At 37.6% G+C, this 16,677-nt stretch overlaps 1 protein-coding gene across 22 annotated transcripts in view; it reads left to right on the top strand.

Moving 5' to 3' along the window:
* Positions 1–16,677, top strand: part of LOC102218974 (receptor-type tyrosine-protein phosphatase delta-like) — a 197,367-nt gene that overhangs the window by 110,389 nt on the left and 70,301 nt on the right. For all 22 annotated transcript variants that reach the window (XM_023334125.1, XM_023334120.1, XM_023334123.1 and 19 more), the window contains one exon: positions 11,792–11,941. In XM_023334125.1, the coding sequence (XP_023189893.1) occupies positions 11,857–11,941 (85 nt within the window). In that variant the 5' untranslated portion in view covers positions 11,792–11,856. The remainder of the gene's footprint in view (positions 1–11,791; positions 11,942–16,677) is intronic.

The following is a 16,677-nucleotide window of genomic DNA, read 5'->3' as shown; positions in this document are numbered from 1 at the left end:
TGTGGACTATAAGAGGTTGTCTTTCAATTTTGCTCTGTATTTAGCTCTATAAACTCTGAGAAGCTTCCCTGAAATGAGGATGCTGTATCCAGGGTGACATGCACAGTTTTTCATGAACTAACAAAAATTAGGCTAAACATCAAATTTTTTATTTTTCCTGGGCATCTTTTTTCTAGTCCCTTGCATGACTAGTGCCAAACTGCAATTGGAACTCCTTATGTCTTGTTTCATGCTTCTCTTTCACAATTAAATTACACACAACTGGACTCTATTTACTAAATAAGGGACTTCTGAAGGCAATTGGTTTGAGTGGCTTTTAGTTTGTGGTTCCAAAAAAATGAGGGTGAACACAGTCATGAAACTGAGTCAGCTGAATGACTGAGCGAAATTGCAAGAAGGTAAAAATTGGAACTGTAACTGTACCCCTATTTATCTTCATTAAGTAAGAATTCAGTTTAAAGTCAAAATTGAATATGAAAGGTTAGAAACAAAAATGTATAAAATAAACAACTGTTTGCTATTTGAATAATAGTTGTGTGATTGTGTTTTTACTAGGAAAAGAATTAACCTATCTTCTTATTGCGTTTCAGTTTGAGCAATTTTATTTAGTATTATGTTGATGGCATAACATGCACATGAAAATGCTTGCAGATCAGTGGCTAAAATTCCAAATATCCCTAAGTTGAACAAACTATACTTTCGTCCTTTAAAAAGCTCCCAAAAAAGGATATGTATGTGCCCAAAGTTAACTTTGTTAAATTTGTTTCTGTCCTTGGCTATCTTTACCTGAGGGTTAATTAGCCACCTGCCATAGCTATTTCAGTAACCTCGTTATCCACTCACATGATTTCTTGTGCCTGACCCTCTCATGGATATCTTTCTGTGCATACTGGCTTCCTTGCGTGCCAGGGGCTATGGATTGCTTTCTACTAAATTGTGTAGCAAACCAAGTAAAGTGGTTTGTTTGCAGTTTGCAGAAATGAGATGACAAGATATCATGGAGAGACAAGCAGTGGCTACATATGGGACTGGTCTGCTGTTCCTGGTAATTTCAAGGGGATGAAGAGGCTATCTCCAGGAAGACAATTTTCTCTAAAACCACAAATTCTATTATTCTATTTACTTTGGGGTTTTTTATCTGTAACCTCCAGCTGGAGTTTATGCTGTTTACTATGGGACTGAAAGGCCGCACGATTGGCCTCATTACAGCCCACAGGGTAATCCGCTGTGAATGGAAGTGCTGGGTTTCCAGAGAGCCAACCAATCTCAGATTGTAAAAAATAATCTGGTCTTCCTAAATGAATATAAAAGATAAACCACTGTTTAGATGAGAGGATACTTCGGTTTAGATGGGAATTATTACATCTTTCATCCATTCTGCTTTTTATATTGTGATTACCTCATGGCAATCTGAGCTTTTTGTTGGAAAAAACAAACACGTTATGTTTGGTTCTCTCGTGGTTAACAGTTGAATGTCCTCGTTTATGACTGGATAAAATGTTTTTGTTACTGAGCACGAAATAAAGCTGCTCAACCCGCAGCATAATGTAGTTAAATAAATGAGCAAAAGTCTCTCTCAAATAAATAGAGGTTTTTATCACAGAAAAAACGCTTTAGGAATAAAATGCAATCAACTAATCAAAAGCAATTAATCAAATATCTTTCAAACAAATTAAGATTGAAAAACTAAAGAATTGAAACCAAAACAACAACAAAAAACTTACTTAATATGTTTTATATCTTTCCCTCCGAACAGACATCCAGCCATTGTCTACATCATCTTGTCCTTACAGGATTTTGGGGGCATTTCTACAGATTGCTATTCTTACCATTGCAAATCACTCCATCATTGTGAATTCTCTCTCGTAGTTATTTAAATTTTGGTGCACAGATGGTAGTAAAATGTTGCTAGCATTTTACTAGCTTGGCATTAGAACACTGATTATTAATTAATTGTTTCCCTAGTTACCCGTTTTAATTAACCAACCAACTAGTCATTACCATTTCTGTTCTCCTCTTCCCATTTGGAATAACCTATTCTAAAATCTCCCTTTATTTAAGACGTAAATTTAAGAGTGATCCTGCTTTTTAAAATAGTTTTACCAGATTCACCAATCCAGCAAACTGCTTCACTTAAGTTACCACATGACCACTCTTTATGTCCTCCTGTTGTTTTCTTATATCTGCCTCCACAGCCTTTCCCTCCTTACAAAGCGATTCAGATCCCTCTCCTTAACCTTTTTGCCCCTCAGCCGAAGCTCATCTCTCATATTTCTCTCACATCCTCCATCCATCCATCTCCCACTGCAGTCCTGCTGCCAGCTTTATGACCCTCTCAGTAATGCACCTCTCAATTAGCCTTCAATGAGATTTACACTAACAGCAGTGCAAATAGGTAATTACATGTTGTCAACCAACCAGCCCCATACCCCAACACACACACATGCAGAGACATCTCTTGACGATCCACTCAGCTGCACTCATCTCTTTCCACGCCTCTTCCTCTCTGGATTTTTCAGTATCATGCATGGCTGCATGCCAGAGTTGGTCCAACAGAGCTTAAGAATGGGTCTGTTAGTCACAGCTGTCCTAATGCTGTCATTGCCCATGATGCATGGTGCACAGTGAAGGGACTGCCTAAAATTTTTGCATTCAATGCAACCCCAATTAAATTGAATTTGTTGATCAGGTAGAGTCCATCAAAAAGAAGGAATTTAGAATAGTTAAACATGTCCAAGTGACTTTCTTAAAAGGAGATGTATTAGAAATCCCCCAAGCACAGAGTACATTTTTTCAGCACAATCAAGTAGCTATGAAATCTTCAGTTGTTATAAAAATGTTGTGTATAGCAAACATAACTTAAAAGAGATTTGACTTTGCAATTAGACACCTTAAAATTGACCTCTGACTCTTTAAGAGAGTTCTGCTCATTCCATCACTTCACTTTCAACACATCATCACAACAATGCTTCCCTGTTTTGTAGTTTACAAATATTCTTAGGAGCTTTGGACTTAGCTCTGTATGAGGCATGCAGCTGAAAAAACAATATCCTTTTTATCTTGGCAACCCTCAGGCATCTCAGTAAAAGCACTTTACGCTTAGAAATCAGTCAAATTATTATTGGAGGCATTATTAAACTCATAGTAGTAGAAAGTAGGTGAAAGAGTTTGGAGATTAAACTTTAGAACTGAAAGCAAAAGAAGTCGAGATTTTGGTTGCATTAGTTATTAGGTTTGTTCTTTGCTTCACTGTATAAAATCCTTTGTGTACACTTGGGATAAGTACAAGAAGTACCAGACTTTGATCTGAGCAATGCCTGTGAAGCATTCTAGTAGTTCTCCTTTTCATGGTTTGAGTTATTTACCTGATGGCAACAGTTAAAACATTTGCAGTGTGAGGCAGTGAGGAGTTTCTCACAAGATTCACCACCATGTTCATCCAGTGGGCCTGGAACAGATTGTCGACCAGGGATAGGAACACATTTTGATCCTTTCAACTCTTGTACTATTGTCTCCTGGGCAACAGTAGTACTTATCAGTACCATTATGGTTTTAGCCTAACCCCTTTCATTATACTTTTTATTTATGACTTTAGTTTATTAGTTGTACATTAAATCAGATGACAGTAATTGTTGCAGTATGATTTTGTTCATTATTGTAGTCAGGATTATGACAATGCAGTAATTTGTTGACTTGAGTATTTATGAATTCCTTCTACTGTGCTTAGAAAGCTGATGGCATTCGCTGTAACGTCCCGTGAAGCACACAGCTCACAGAATTTAGTGACTAAGATGCTTATGCTCTTTGAAAATGATGGGGACATTTCATTGATGGGAGGAAAGAGAAGAGCAAATAAAATGAGAAGAAAATTACTATAGATTTTTTTATACCCAGATTACATTTGACACATCCATTTAAGGCCAGGCTGTTCCTCTCTTCTTGGTTTGACAATGAGTGTAAAAGTTCAAACTGCAGTTGCTAACCTCAAATGTTTCATTGTCATCTATCTTCCCTGTCTGTTAAAAGCATTAATCAAAGACAAGGAGAATGGTATTAATTACTTCAAATGGAGTTATTCTCATGGTTGTGTTACCTTATTATTAAGCGTTTCTATCACAATACATTACGGTTTTTATGTTTAATGTTAAGCCCCTTTGCTAAAATCAAAGCATTTGATCTGATTTATCTCTCTGCAGTGTAAAACATTTTGTTAGGTTTTTTTGCACTATAAGCTAACAAGGAAGCTATAATTGACAGTATTGATTATAAAGGAGCCTACTTGTGATGATGCTGCTTGAATCTATATTTGGAATTGAGGAAAAGTGTGAGATTGGCTGCATTTCAATTTATAAATTCTTATATGTCCAAACATCTTACAAACATTTTTCATATTGTAGTGGTTCAACTATGAGGTTTCCACTTGCACAGATGTTTACATCTTGTTCACTGCAGCAGAAAACTACTTCAGCTTCTCTCATGACCTTTTGATCTTGTTCTGTAGATTCACACAGATTTCTTCATTTGTCTCTTCAGAATAAAGAAAATAATCATTTCAACTCAAACTTACCATCTTGAACCTGTCATGTGCAGAAGTTGTGGATATTTTGTAGCACTGAATAGGATCTCATCCACAATTCAGTAAAGGAACACTTACAACATTGCTGAAATAATACAAAAGCAATGTTGCCATTATATGGTGAATATCCCTTCAAACATATGATGTCTGTCTAAACCTCATTTGCTCAGGTTCAAGTATTGATTTAAAGTGATGGCGTTGTTAATGTCCCTTATCTTCTAACTCCCACACTTGCAAACAAACACACTGCTTTACATAGAGGATAGATTTTGTACATAGACACATACAGTAGTTTCTCTTGGGTGGCTGAATGAGTCACTCCAAGAAGAAAGGCAATTAAAATCTGTCACAGTGTCATCCCCACAGACGCTGCCGCTGAGACTTGTGGCCTTTAAACACCAACATTTATTTTGGAAACAGGCTCAGGGCTTACTTATGGAGTCTGTTTGTGTCTGTTTGTGTACCGTGGGGGAGATGACAGATAACTGGTAATCAGCTTGTGGATGAGTTGATGTGTGCATACATGCTTGCTAGTCAAACACATCAAACGGCTCTCCCTTCAAGCTTTCTCCCTCGACTTTTTCTTTGTTGCCCTGCGAGGGAACAGTTTGTTGTTATTTATTTATTTATTGAAGAAGGAGAAAAAGTTTGCTTCTTTACGTATATAAATACTAGTTTTAAGGATCTTTAAATGAAGGACTATAGAAGCTCTTTGTAGGATGTATTTAGACGTATTCATATTTCTATAAGCAGATGTGGTAACCAAAGAATTTAGATACAAGATATTCACATTATTCACAACATGACTTTTATCCCACAACTGAATCATGTAAGTGAAACAAGCTTAACGGTCTAAATTACAATTACAGCTTCATGTTTTTTGTTGCTGAAGAAAAGCATACCCACAGAATTATGCTGCCACAACATGTTTTACCAAAGCTTACAATTTACGTTTCATGACTTGCTTACAACCATAACCTTTTTCTGGCTATTCGTTCTTAATGGACTATTGAACAATTCTCACAAGTGAGCTGTATTTTTGCAGCTGTTGCAGAATTATCAGGCAATTTTCACTTACTTTAGGTGGACAGACATATTTTCGACATGTGGACAGACATGTTTGGGTTTTTTTTACAAATAAAAAGTTTTTCCAAAATTTTTCACCAACCTGTCTGTCGTTTTCATTAGTCATCATGAAGTTTTTGACTGTTCTCTCTAAAAAAAAACAAAAAAACTTTGAAGCCTTCACAGAACAGTTCTATATATACTAAAGTTTAGCTACACACAGGTGGACTCTGTTTATTTTGGAGTATATGGAACCTGAATACCTGAAAAGCAGGTCACAATTCTGTGATTTTTTTTATTTGTAAAAAAAAAATAAATTAATTAATTAAAATCCATATCTCCTTCCACCACATTCCGCTTTACATTGATGCACTACTTTGTGTCTCATTACTGTCCCAAAAATATAAACGGAAGTTTTTGATTGGGACTTGGAAAAGATGTAAGGACATTTAAGCGTAGTGAAAAAAATGTGGAACGCAATGTAAAATGAAAACCTGACTTGGATTTACCGCTAATCTGCAATGAAGACTTGTTTGTCCCACTTAGCTTTTCTTGTTCTTTGTCCAGCTTATATGATGCAACAATCACAAATTGGCTTCTTTGGTGACGCATCTGCCAGTCTGCCACCGTTTCAACAGGGCAAACAGAATAAGTTAATTAGCATGTCTAATTGCATTTGGTGGCTCAGCTTTTGGAATATGGAATCAAATTAGGTTTCCCACTGTTCTTTTCCACAGCACACGGTGAGCCTTGAGCTACGCTTTTTAGGATCTGTCTTTTGTCTTTGTCTCTATCTTTCTCAACATCCCTTCCAGCTGTACTATGCTGTCGCTTTGTAGTCTGCCCTCTTCTCTCTCATCATCCACCCACGCTGTCTTTTTATTTCCATTCCATTTTTGGATCACAGGCTCCCTTCTAAATTGCCTTTCCTCACTTTTGCCTCCTCATCTGTTAACTTTGCTGCCCCATCTCTCAGTAGATTGACTTCTCATTTAGTCCGAAGTTTTTACATAAAGAAATGAGTTCATACCTTCCATGTCCTAAAATCCAAGTTAATGCGTGGATAATTTGTATTAGAACATAACTTTCATTGTGAGTAAAATAAAACGGCCAAAATAGATTTTCCTAACCTTCTCACTTTTCCATGCTGCGCAGAAATGTTAGCCTCAGTCTCTGAGACAGCCGTTGTTCTGTCAGAAGCTATCTAAGAGATAAGTGTAACAGATATCAGCAGGCCTGGGCAGACAGACGGAGTATAATTGAGTGATAGGACCTAATATAAGTGAATGGCTTAGTACTGACTGTGATCCACAGTAGCAGCAGAAGCTCCGACACCGGAAAAAGGGCTTTCTGTTCACTCTCTCAGTAATACCTGCAACAGCAGACACCCAGACTACAATCTGGTGACTACCTGGCGGCAGATTCTCTGTGTGGGTTTGTGTCTGAGCGTGCATGCCCAGCTTTGACTGTCGACTCTTTGGGCATTTTTTGTTCTCGTTTTTTTGGCTTCTTCTGGTCTCCCTTTGTTCCTTTTTATCAAGCCTCCGTCACCGCCGTCCCCTCAACACGGCCATCGAGTTATCTTAGCCGTTTAATTAACATGACTTGTTGTGAAGTGAGATACTAAATAATGCAGGCTTTTCCAGTGACACCGAATCAGCTGGACTGATTATTGGACACACAAACTCACACACGTTTATGTACACCCCCACCAAAGTGGTATCAGTTTCTTATTACGCCATTAGGAATTTGAAAGGGGCTTAGGTCAATGTTGCCATGATAAAGCACTGTAAGTAAGTGCGTTTCTTAATAAGGGCAAAATGTGAAAATGGACAAAAGGCATAATAAAATAAAAAGGAAATTCATTATTTTATTGTCTTCCGCTTATCTGTAATGGGGTTAGAATGGAAAGAAGTTTTGGAGAGTAACCCAGAATTCCTTACCTTAACAACCCTCTTGGGCTGCACAGTTGGTGGCACTTGCAGCAAGAAGGTCCGATTCCCGGCCCGGGGTCTGTCTGCACGGAGTTTGCATGTTCTCCCTGTGGATGCTTGGGTCCACAGTCCAAAAACATGACTGTCAGGTAAATTGGTCTTTCTAAATTCTCCCTAGGTATGAGTGTGTGTGTGCATGATTGTTTGTCCTGTCTGTCTCTGTGTTGCCCTGCAACAAACTGGAGACCTGTTCAAGGTGTGACCCCGCATCTCTCCTGGAACGTTAGATGGGGATAGGCACCAGCACCCCTCCCGACCCCACTAGGGACAAGGGTGTTAGAAAATGGATGGATGGATGGATGGAACAACCCTCTTCCCCTCGTTTTGAAGGATGGTTGGTTCCAATGTGTTTCCAAGTCATAAGAAATAGATTGTTCTTGACCTTGACTGAAGACCCTTCAAAGGCTTGATGATCAAATTGCTTCAATGACTTCTTTCGTGGAGAAGCAGCAGCTCTGCTTTGAGCTCCCCCTACGCCAGTGATGGCTGTCTTCTCTCTTTCTATAGAGTTTCATCCAGCTAACCCTACTGAGGAACCACCTGTATCAAGAATTTGGTTCTTTTTCTTATGATCAATATCCCATGACTAAACAAAATATTAACTGGCAGCAGAGTCAGACCTTACACCTGACTCCAGTTCATCTATCCGACTCCTGCTCCATCCCACTGGAAAGCACGGTAGACCATTTTCCAGCAAAGAAGACAATGTCAACCAAAGAATTCTAACTTTTTGGCTTTGGTGTGCAGGTTCACTTTGCTTTGTAGAGACATGTTTCAGCTTTTTTTGAGACTTTTACTTGTTAATTCAAAACTGTGTATAATTTTATATTTGTGCTGCCAGGTGTGTCTGCTTCAAGTCTGACTTTAGCTGGATGTTTTTCTGGTGTAGTTCAAAACATATGTTCAGATTTGCTTTGGCACTCAGTAGCATAAAAATGTTGTCTGATAAAAAGGTCACACCCTGAATATGAAACCTGTTTGATCTATGCTTATATAACAGCAATCAGACTTCCAGAGGGGGTTCTTAATGTTGTATTTTTTGCACTGTGGTTGGAAGTTAAACAGTACTAACCTCTCCACACCTAAAAATAGGAACATAATCTTCTGACTTTATGGTTTTTATGCACACAGTATCCTATTTTAATATCATTAAAGTAGTTCTGCACATTTTTGGTGCAGAACATTTGACCAAATTTCTGAAGAACTCTACTCACTTCACTTGATTGTATAAGGTTTTTATTCAATTTGAATATTTGTTACAGGAAAATATTATGTGGTGATTCACCAAGCAGGCTCTTACTGAATGATTCCATATGTCAGTTTTCAGTCTTTAGACTATATCACATTCAAACTCACTAATGGAAACATTGCTTTATGTAAACAATTATGTAGAGCATGTAAAACAAACATTATGCAGTTTTTGAAATAGAAGTAGAAGAAGTTTTGAATGAATGTCTCTTACTTTAGAATTTTTAAAATTATACTCAAAAAGAATAACATCAAAAAACATGCTGTTTGTTAATGCATCTAAAGGTTAGATTGGTGTCAGTTTTCTGTGTTGATGCATATACTGAATATAATGAAAAATAAGATATTTTATGCCCATTTTTGATCAGATCTTGTGAGAAAATGAGTGATTTAAATTCCTTTTGACTTATCTGATTGGTGCATCACTGGTATTATGATTATGAAAAACAACTTTAAAATAAGTCATTTTTGGATTTTAGCTCTAAAAGATATTTCCATTTCATACAATAAAGTATGAGTTCCCCTCTCTGCTGCTGTAGTGTAAATCAGGGAACTTAATTTGTACAGGGAGAAATCTAAGCTATCCCAAAGCAATTGTTTTGGACTAAACCAAGTGGAAAATCCAGTGTGGGTTGATTTGTTTGCTGCCTTCATTACAGGCAGGCTAAGAGCTCTGGGGCCCCGGCCCCTTCCTCTTTTTTTTAATCAGATGGCTTGTTCAGGAGCAGAGAGGATTAAGACTGTTGCTGCTGCTGATGAATCTGTTCAGTTCTGGAGATCATGCAAACACACACACATGCCCTATCACATTGGCACTGCATGACCCAGCCACATGCACAAGATGCAAATATGGAAACAATTGAGTTTAAAAATGCATATACCATAGCTCTACTACATGCTAGAATATGTCTTTAGTTTCTGGGCAGCAGCAGCATTCTGTCAGCTCTCTTTGTGTGATGTGATTTAAGACACTTCAGACAAATTTACATGGTAAGTGTTGTCACAGATAAATGTTTCAGATCAACTTTAACATCAAAGAGTGATCTGAGTGAATACAAACTCCAGTATTCAAATGATGACTTCTATTCTCAAGTGGTGTGTGAAAGTATTTTTACCCATCTTGTTAAATCATTAATTAACTGTCTAGGTTTTTGTTTTAAACTGTGTTCAGTTTAGCTAGCATTACCCAATGACTGAAAAACCTGAGGGATCTGAAGGTCTCAAGAACAATGTATCATGCTACAATCAAAGAAATCCAAGAACAAACAAGAAACCCAAAGTCACTGACAAAATTGAGAAATACATTACATCAGAACATGTCACAAATGAACTCACTGATGTTTCTGAACAACCTCTAAGCACTGTTGGCCTCATTCGCCTCATTTACATATAATGTTTAAGAATCAACAGTAAGAAAGAGAATAGGCAAAATTGGCATTTCAAGGGAAATCCACTGCTGACCAGAAAGCACAATAAGGTTTGCCCCACTTTTTTATATAATTCTGGTAACCAGGACTTTTGGAAAGGTGTTACACGGACTGACAAGACAAAACTGAAGGTGTGCCTTACATCTGGTATAAAAATATTCAGCAGGACATTGAACCCAAGCACATCAACAAATTCACTTCTAAAAAGAAAAGAAAAGTCAATATGAAGTCAATATTTAAGTGGCCTTGTCAAATTTTCGAATTTAGTCTATTAGAGATGGAGTAGCATGATCATAAACAGTTTGTTCATTCTGAAAATATGCAAATTTTAGTGGCTCAAGACTATTGCATAAAGAATATGGGGTCAAAATTACTGTACAAAGATGAAATAAATACAATTGTTGGGGGTTAAGGGATTGTCAGAATGTTAGTTAACACAAATAATAATAAAATCTGCATTTGAAAACTGCCTTTTATATTAATTCAGGTTATATTTGTCTATTAAAATTCGTGTGATGGTCTAAAACATTAAATCAAGAGGAAAAAGTAAAATCTGAAGAAACTGGCAAGGGTCAATTATTTTTCACAGCACTACATCTCCACTAAAGCCAAAATCCCCCACTATGTTTTCCAGTGACAGACAAACAAGGTAAGTTTAGAAAGATAAAAACTTCCCAATTGCTGTGGTAGAGAAGCATATTGCGGCAGAAACTGTAGAAATTTTTATAAAAAATAAATTTAAAGTATAAAAAGAATTGAGGAAGAAAATGTATCATAAAAAGAGTCACTTTAAGGCAGGAAGTGAGCTAAGGATGAAAGGATAAAAACACTGAGCTGCATGTTGATCCAACACTCTGTGCAACATAGCCAGGAGATAACATCAGCCAGTCTCCTCCCACTTTAATCTCCCCATCATCCATCAATCTCTTGGTCTGTCCTTCCACCCCTCCACCTTAGAGCCATCCACTCCTTTTCGTCAATCTGAAATCTCGTTGTTCTGATGCACATTTGGGAAAAATCTAACATGGAAGTACAGCCTGCTCTCTGGGATTGTGTAACAAGCAGGGATACAAAAAAAAAATAAAATAAAAATGAGGCCATTGCTCACTTGGGAGCATAAAAACTCAACTTCAGAGGAGATGTGATGTTTTATTGCTAAATGTTTGCCATAAATTGAGATTCATCAGTTACTTTTATTAACTACCACACAAATACATAAAGGCACACGAAACATACCTCCGGTGATAAGTGTATGGTCCTGATGAAGCAGGAATAGAGGGGAGGTGGTTGCAGACGAGGAGTGTGAAGCCTAGAGGGAACTAGAGCACTCTAAGTCTGTGTTGGGCCGTGTGTGGGTGTGGTTATAAATTATGCACATATATATATGTATATATACAGTATATAAACACACATACATATAAACACATTTGTGACTAATTTGGATTTTCTCTAATGGTATTTTCCCTGTCTTGTCTCCTCAGGTTGTGAAGGCTTGTTTCTATCATCCTGTTGTTCAGTGAGGCTCTGAGCTCACGGTGAATACAGCATGCATGTGTCGAACTATCCCGCGATGCTCCCTGTCAGTCCAGGCCTGCTTCTCCTCAGCTTCCTCTTCCTCGCTGATGCTGACTGTGAGTCCTGTTACAAAGTCATTTGCTCATTTTCTTTCTCCAAAGCATGCAGACACACAGATCTGAGTATGTGTGTGAATATAGCACACATACTTGAATATCCCAAATTCATGCAGTTCTCTACTGCAGATAGTGCACATGTTGGGTTTCTGTGCCAGCCTGAGTGTGTATTAGGCTGCAGTTCTGATTTGAGGCCAGCTGTTTTTGTTCTTCTTAGCAGTGCTTGGCACAGGCAGACAGGTCACATATGGCAAATCAGATAATTTCCCTACTGCTTGTGTGATTCTGTTAATACCATGTTTGCGTCTCATCCCTGCCATTTGGTCCTCATCCAAAGCTTTTCTCAAGAAAGTTTTTGGGCACATCAGGATGTTTGTGTGGTTTTGTGTATGACTACAAGTAATTGATTTTAAATGACTGGTGGATTTTATTCATTTTGTGTAAATTCTCAAGTGGTCTGTCTTCAAAACCGTTTAAGTTACAGTTTTCTGTTGCTTGCAATAAAAGCAATCTATTTGAAACCAGTTAAACAGTCACCGATGCATCAAAATAGTCAACAATAAAGTGAAGAAGGAGAATGTTTTGCAATAATGTGAAGGTCTATGCAATCAAGAACCCACAAAGCTGCAAAATCTGCTTGATAGTTCAGCTAAGCTGTGATACGCTGACGTGTACTAACCAAAACCACTGGTCACTAAAGCAAGAAGTGTATTTAAGTTTTAAGAAATTGAAATGTACTGTACAAGCTAAAAGCAACACAGTTACTTTAGGCGGAACAGGAATGAGAGCTGCTGATTGTGAACTGAGATTACTGATATTACTTTACCATTATTGACAACGGTTTGGAGCCCTATTTTAAAACTAATCAACTGATGTCAACTTATTATTTTACAGCTGTTCTCTATAATTCTACAAAGACAGCAATTTAACAAGAGCCAATGAAAACATGATTGTGTGCAAAGGGAGGGCTAATTGAGCAGCTGCACACAGCAGAGCACTATTAGAAGGTACAGATAGAAAGAACAAAATACTTCAAAATATCTTTTACTTCATATTTTCTAGACAGTGTATGTATCCTCTGTGTTTAGCATTGTTAGATACTCAATAGATATGTGCTGGTTGTTATTTAAAATAATTCTGTACGTGTAGGAGTCCCTAAGATTTTGTTGGATGGATGATTAACCATAAAAATCAGGATGTTTTGTGTCTGGAGTTAAAACTCTTGGACATGTGGGGAGGCTGAGGTGGACAGAAATAAACAAAAAGAGGGGTCACTAAAGATTGGATAGAACATAAAACAGAAAGAGTAATCGTAAAATCAGCTGATTGAACATGTACAGGATGATCTGTTTGCCCAAAAGAGAGTGCAGTGTAGCTCCAAGCTTGCAGTTGTGCAATTCTGATAACATATCATCACCACCCTGTAAAAGCACCCAAACTGACACACAAGTATAGGCTTCAGGCAGTAATTTCTGTGCTGGAATGTTTTAAAGCCTCATAGAGCCCGAGTGAAAGCACACTTTCAAGCCTGTCTTGTTTTGCTTTCAACCTCCTTCCCTCTTGTCCTACGTGGAAGTTCCAGGGTCAGACGGCAAAGGCTTGGTCATCCATCAAAACAACGATGCTCTCAGGCTTTGAGATTTAGAAGAGTACCACAAGTCCAGAAAAGGTTGTAAGGGATTCATAGTCTGTTTTTTCTAAGTATACATTATCTTCTTTCCCACCCTCTACTTCTCTGTTAGTCTTTTCTTGTTAACTTTCAGCATTCTCTCTTTCTACCATTGCACTCTGCTGAGATAGAAGGAAATGCAGAGAATCTGTTCTCTTTTTTTTACCCTTTTATCTCCACGTATACAGCGTTCTGCATCCCTTTTAATATCAACAGGGGATAATCAGAGATTTGAATGTCAAGAATTGAAACAAAGGCTGTCTGGACACTGATATCTTAGTTTCTCATCATAAGACACCATGTTTTGAAATGGTAAATACGTTCAGAAATTGCTTTCAGTTGTCCTTATTATGTTTATTGTAAAGCTTAATGAAATGAACAAAATAAAAAGAAATGCTTGAAACTGAGAGAGAAACTCAGATCATCCTGTTTCCTAATTAATTTTACTAATAATTATGTGACCGACAGGCGCTCTTTGCGATGCAGCAAGGAGAAGCAGGTTTAAATAATGGACGGATGAATAACCATTTGGAGGCACACATAGATCATTGATAATTCATTTTTTAGATGGAACACCTTGCATGCACCTTGAATACTGCTCAGTGCAATAAAATAGGTGCAGGTGCATTTTAAATAGCACAGCAATAACATAAAAAAACATGACTTATTTCTGGCTGCTAAGGAGCACTTAGAGCATTGCCAGTTTTTTTACCTTGATATTTAATTTATTCTGAATAATGATGAGATTAAATAAAAGAATATATAAAAGGAACATACATTGTCCTGACACAATAGAATGCTGTAAATTTCATACTCTTGAACACAATAAACATTTATAACAAATTTTGCAATATGCCAACAGATATAGCAAGATAGGAAATAATGTGACAGCAGCTGGAATTTTAATACATTCAATAAACAGGATGAATAAAAAAGATTTTGTACTTGAACTGTCACTCACATACTAGAGCCATTTAGGGGAGAATTGGTCAATTCCAGTTTCTGGCTTATTATTTGATGTATCTCTAATGACAATTTATGCAACAACAGAAGCTGCAGTTTAAGAAATGAAAACGCATGCTTGGAACAGATATATTACACAATTCTGACCGAGGGATTTAAGCTACAGTCAGGTGAACCAGTATCCAATGTGAATGCTTGGAAAAATTGCATGACTTTACGTTATGTTCAGGCATCAACAATATTATAACAAAAAAAAGCAAAGCTCAATGCCCTGCTTGTTTTTTTTCTCTCAAATTCTCCTTCTGATTCTGCTACCTTCTCTCCCACCACCTTTTATTTTGTTTCTCAGCATGGCTATCTGCGCGTGCGTGCTTATGTCATATATCTGGGGGATTAAGAGTAATGCCCTGATCCGGTTGCAAACTAGGCCACTGCTCCATGTACGCCGTGAAATACCCGGTGCAAGGAACAGCATCTCTATCTCACTTCGTTCTGTTGAATGGGAATGAGGGGAAGACGGGCGATTGCAATAAGATGGTGGTTTTTCACTGACCCTTGTTTGCCCTGAAATCAGCTAGTCCTTCTGCACGTGCAGCTTGGATGTAACAGTAATTCCAGGTGAAATACAAGCCCCTTTGTAAGTACAGTGCAAAGAACAAAAAGAAATGATTTCCAACGGTTGACACATGGCCAGATTGCATCCCCGTGCTTCAGGAAGCACATTCTACGCTTTGAATGTAGACAAGAGTGGTTTAGGATTCAGCTTGAGGAAGGATTGTGAAACTGTTTACCTTCAGCTTGCATCGCATCATTACTGTTCTGTAAAGGCTCTGTATTGAATTTAGAGGGGGAAAAAAACAAAAATGCAGAAGCATTTTTTTTTCTGTGTTGCTGAAATAAAATGACCTTTTTATATGTGACCTATGAGGTGTGACTTGAAACATGAAACCTGTTCACTTGGTGACTGATTGACCTGTCAGATTATGGCATTTTGCCAGCTTTTGCATCAACTTCAGGTTGACTGGAATCTGATATAGCTTGGCCTCATACAGTTCTTTGCAAAATCCGTGAAGGATTGTCTTGTTGACAGATTCTCACACCTAAACTGTGGATCTCTGGAGCTCATCCAGTGTTATCATGGGGCTTTGTGTTTAGTAATCTGTGCCTGTGTGAAACCATTTATACTTGTCTTTTTTATATGTTCATGCAGGAAAGCATGTTTAATGCTTAGTTTAGATGAGATTAGACCCAGATAAGCATCTAGAGTTATGTAAGGTCTATGGTCGTCTCTTGACGCTGATGGATGGGGTAAAGTGAGGATTCAGAGACATGGGCTTAAGTATGAGGGCCTCTCGGATTAGAGGTTTCTGATCTGGGAATCCGTTAGGGGCACGAAAAAGAATCAGGTCAGTTTCTTGGATAGATTGCATCTTCTGTATGATTGATTGATGTAGCTTAACTTGCAGATAAAAGTAAAGTCAAAGTTGGAACTTCACCACAAAATATGAAAAGCAACTTGGCTTATCTCATGGTACACCACCTTGATGATTTCTCTTAATGATCAAGAGTCTAGATGATTCTCGTGCTACACTGGTAATGTTCTTGTCAAGATTGTCCTTTTGTGATTTATGCATATGAGTGTAAAGACATGATTTGCTTAAATACAGAGATCTTCTGTGGTAGAAGCATCTTAGGCAACAGATTTTGTTGTTTAGATTAGCATATCACCAGCAGAGTTTTAATAAGTGTGAATATGATTTGATTTAATGTAGAACAAGCACTAGTGGTAGCATGATGAATAAAAGGATGTGCTACCCAATCTTTACATTGCTGATGCCTCTACGGGCAGTGAAATAGCTCTGATTTGTTATAGATGGATGAAACACAAGCAATTGTAGAAAAAAATAGTCCAAAGGTATGCAGACATTTTTTTTTTATATACAATTGATGCAATTAGTTTATCCAGCTGAAAACACGGCAAATCAGTATTTAATTTGCTGTTCTGCAAAATATAGCTGACATAATAAAAGCACTCTTAATTTGATTAGTTACAAATGGCAAATCAGAGGCAATTCCTAGATTGAAACAAGTTGCTAAATATATA

The sequence above is a fragment of the Xiphophorus maculatus genome, chromosome 5 (assembly GCF_002775205.1).
Source record: "Xiphophorus maculatus strain JP 163 A chromosome 5, X_maculatus-5.0-male, whole genome shotgun sequence".
NCBI lineage: Eukaryota > Metazoa > Chordata > Actinopteri > Cyprinodontiformes > Poeciliidae > Xiphophorus > Xiphophorus maculatus.
Note: the sequence above shows the minus strand (reverse complement) of the source record. Positions and strands in the feature narration are given on the sequence as shown.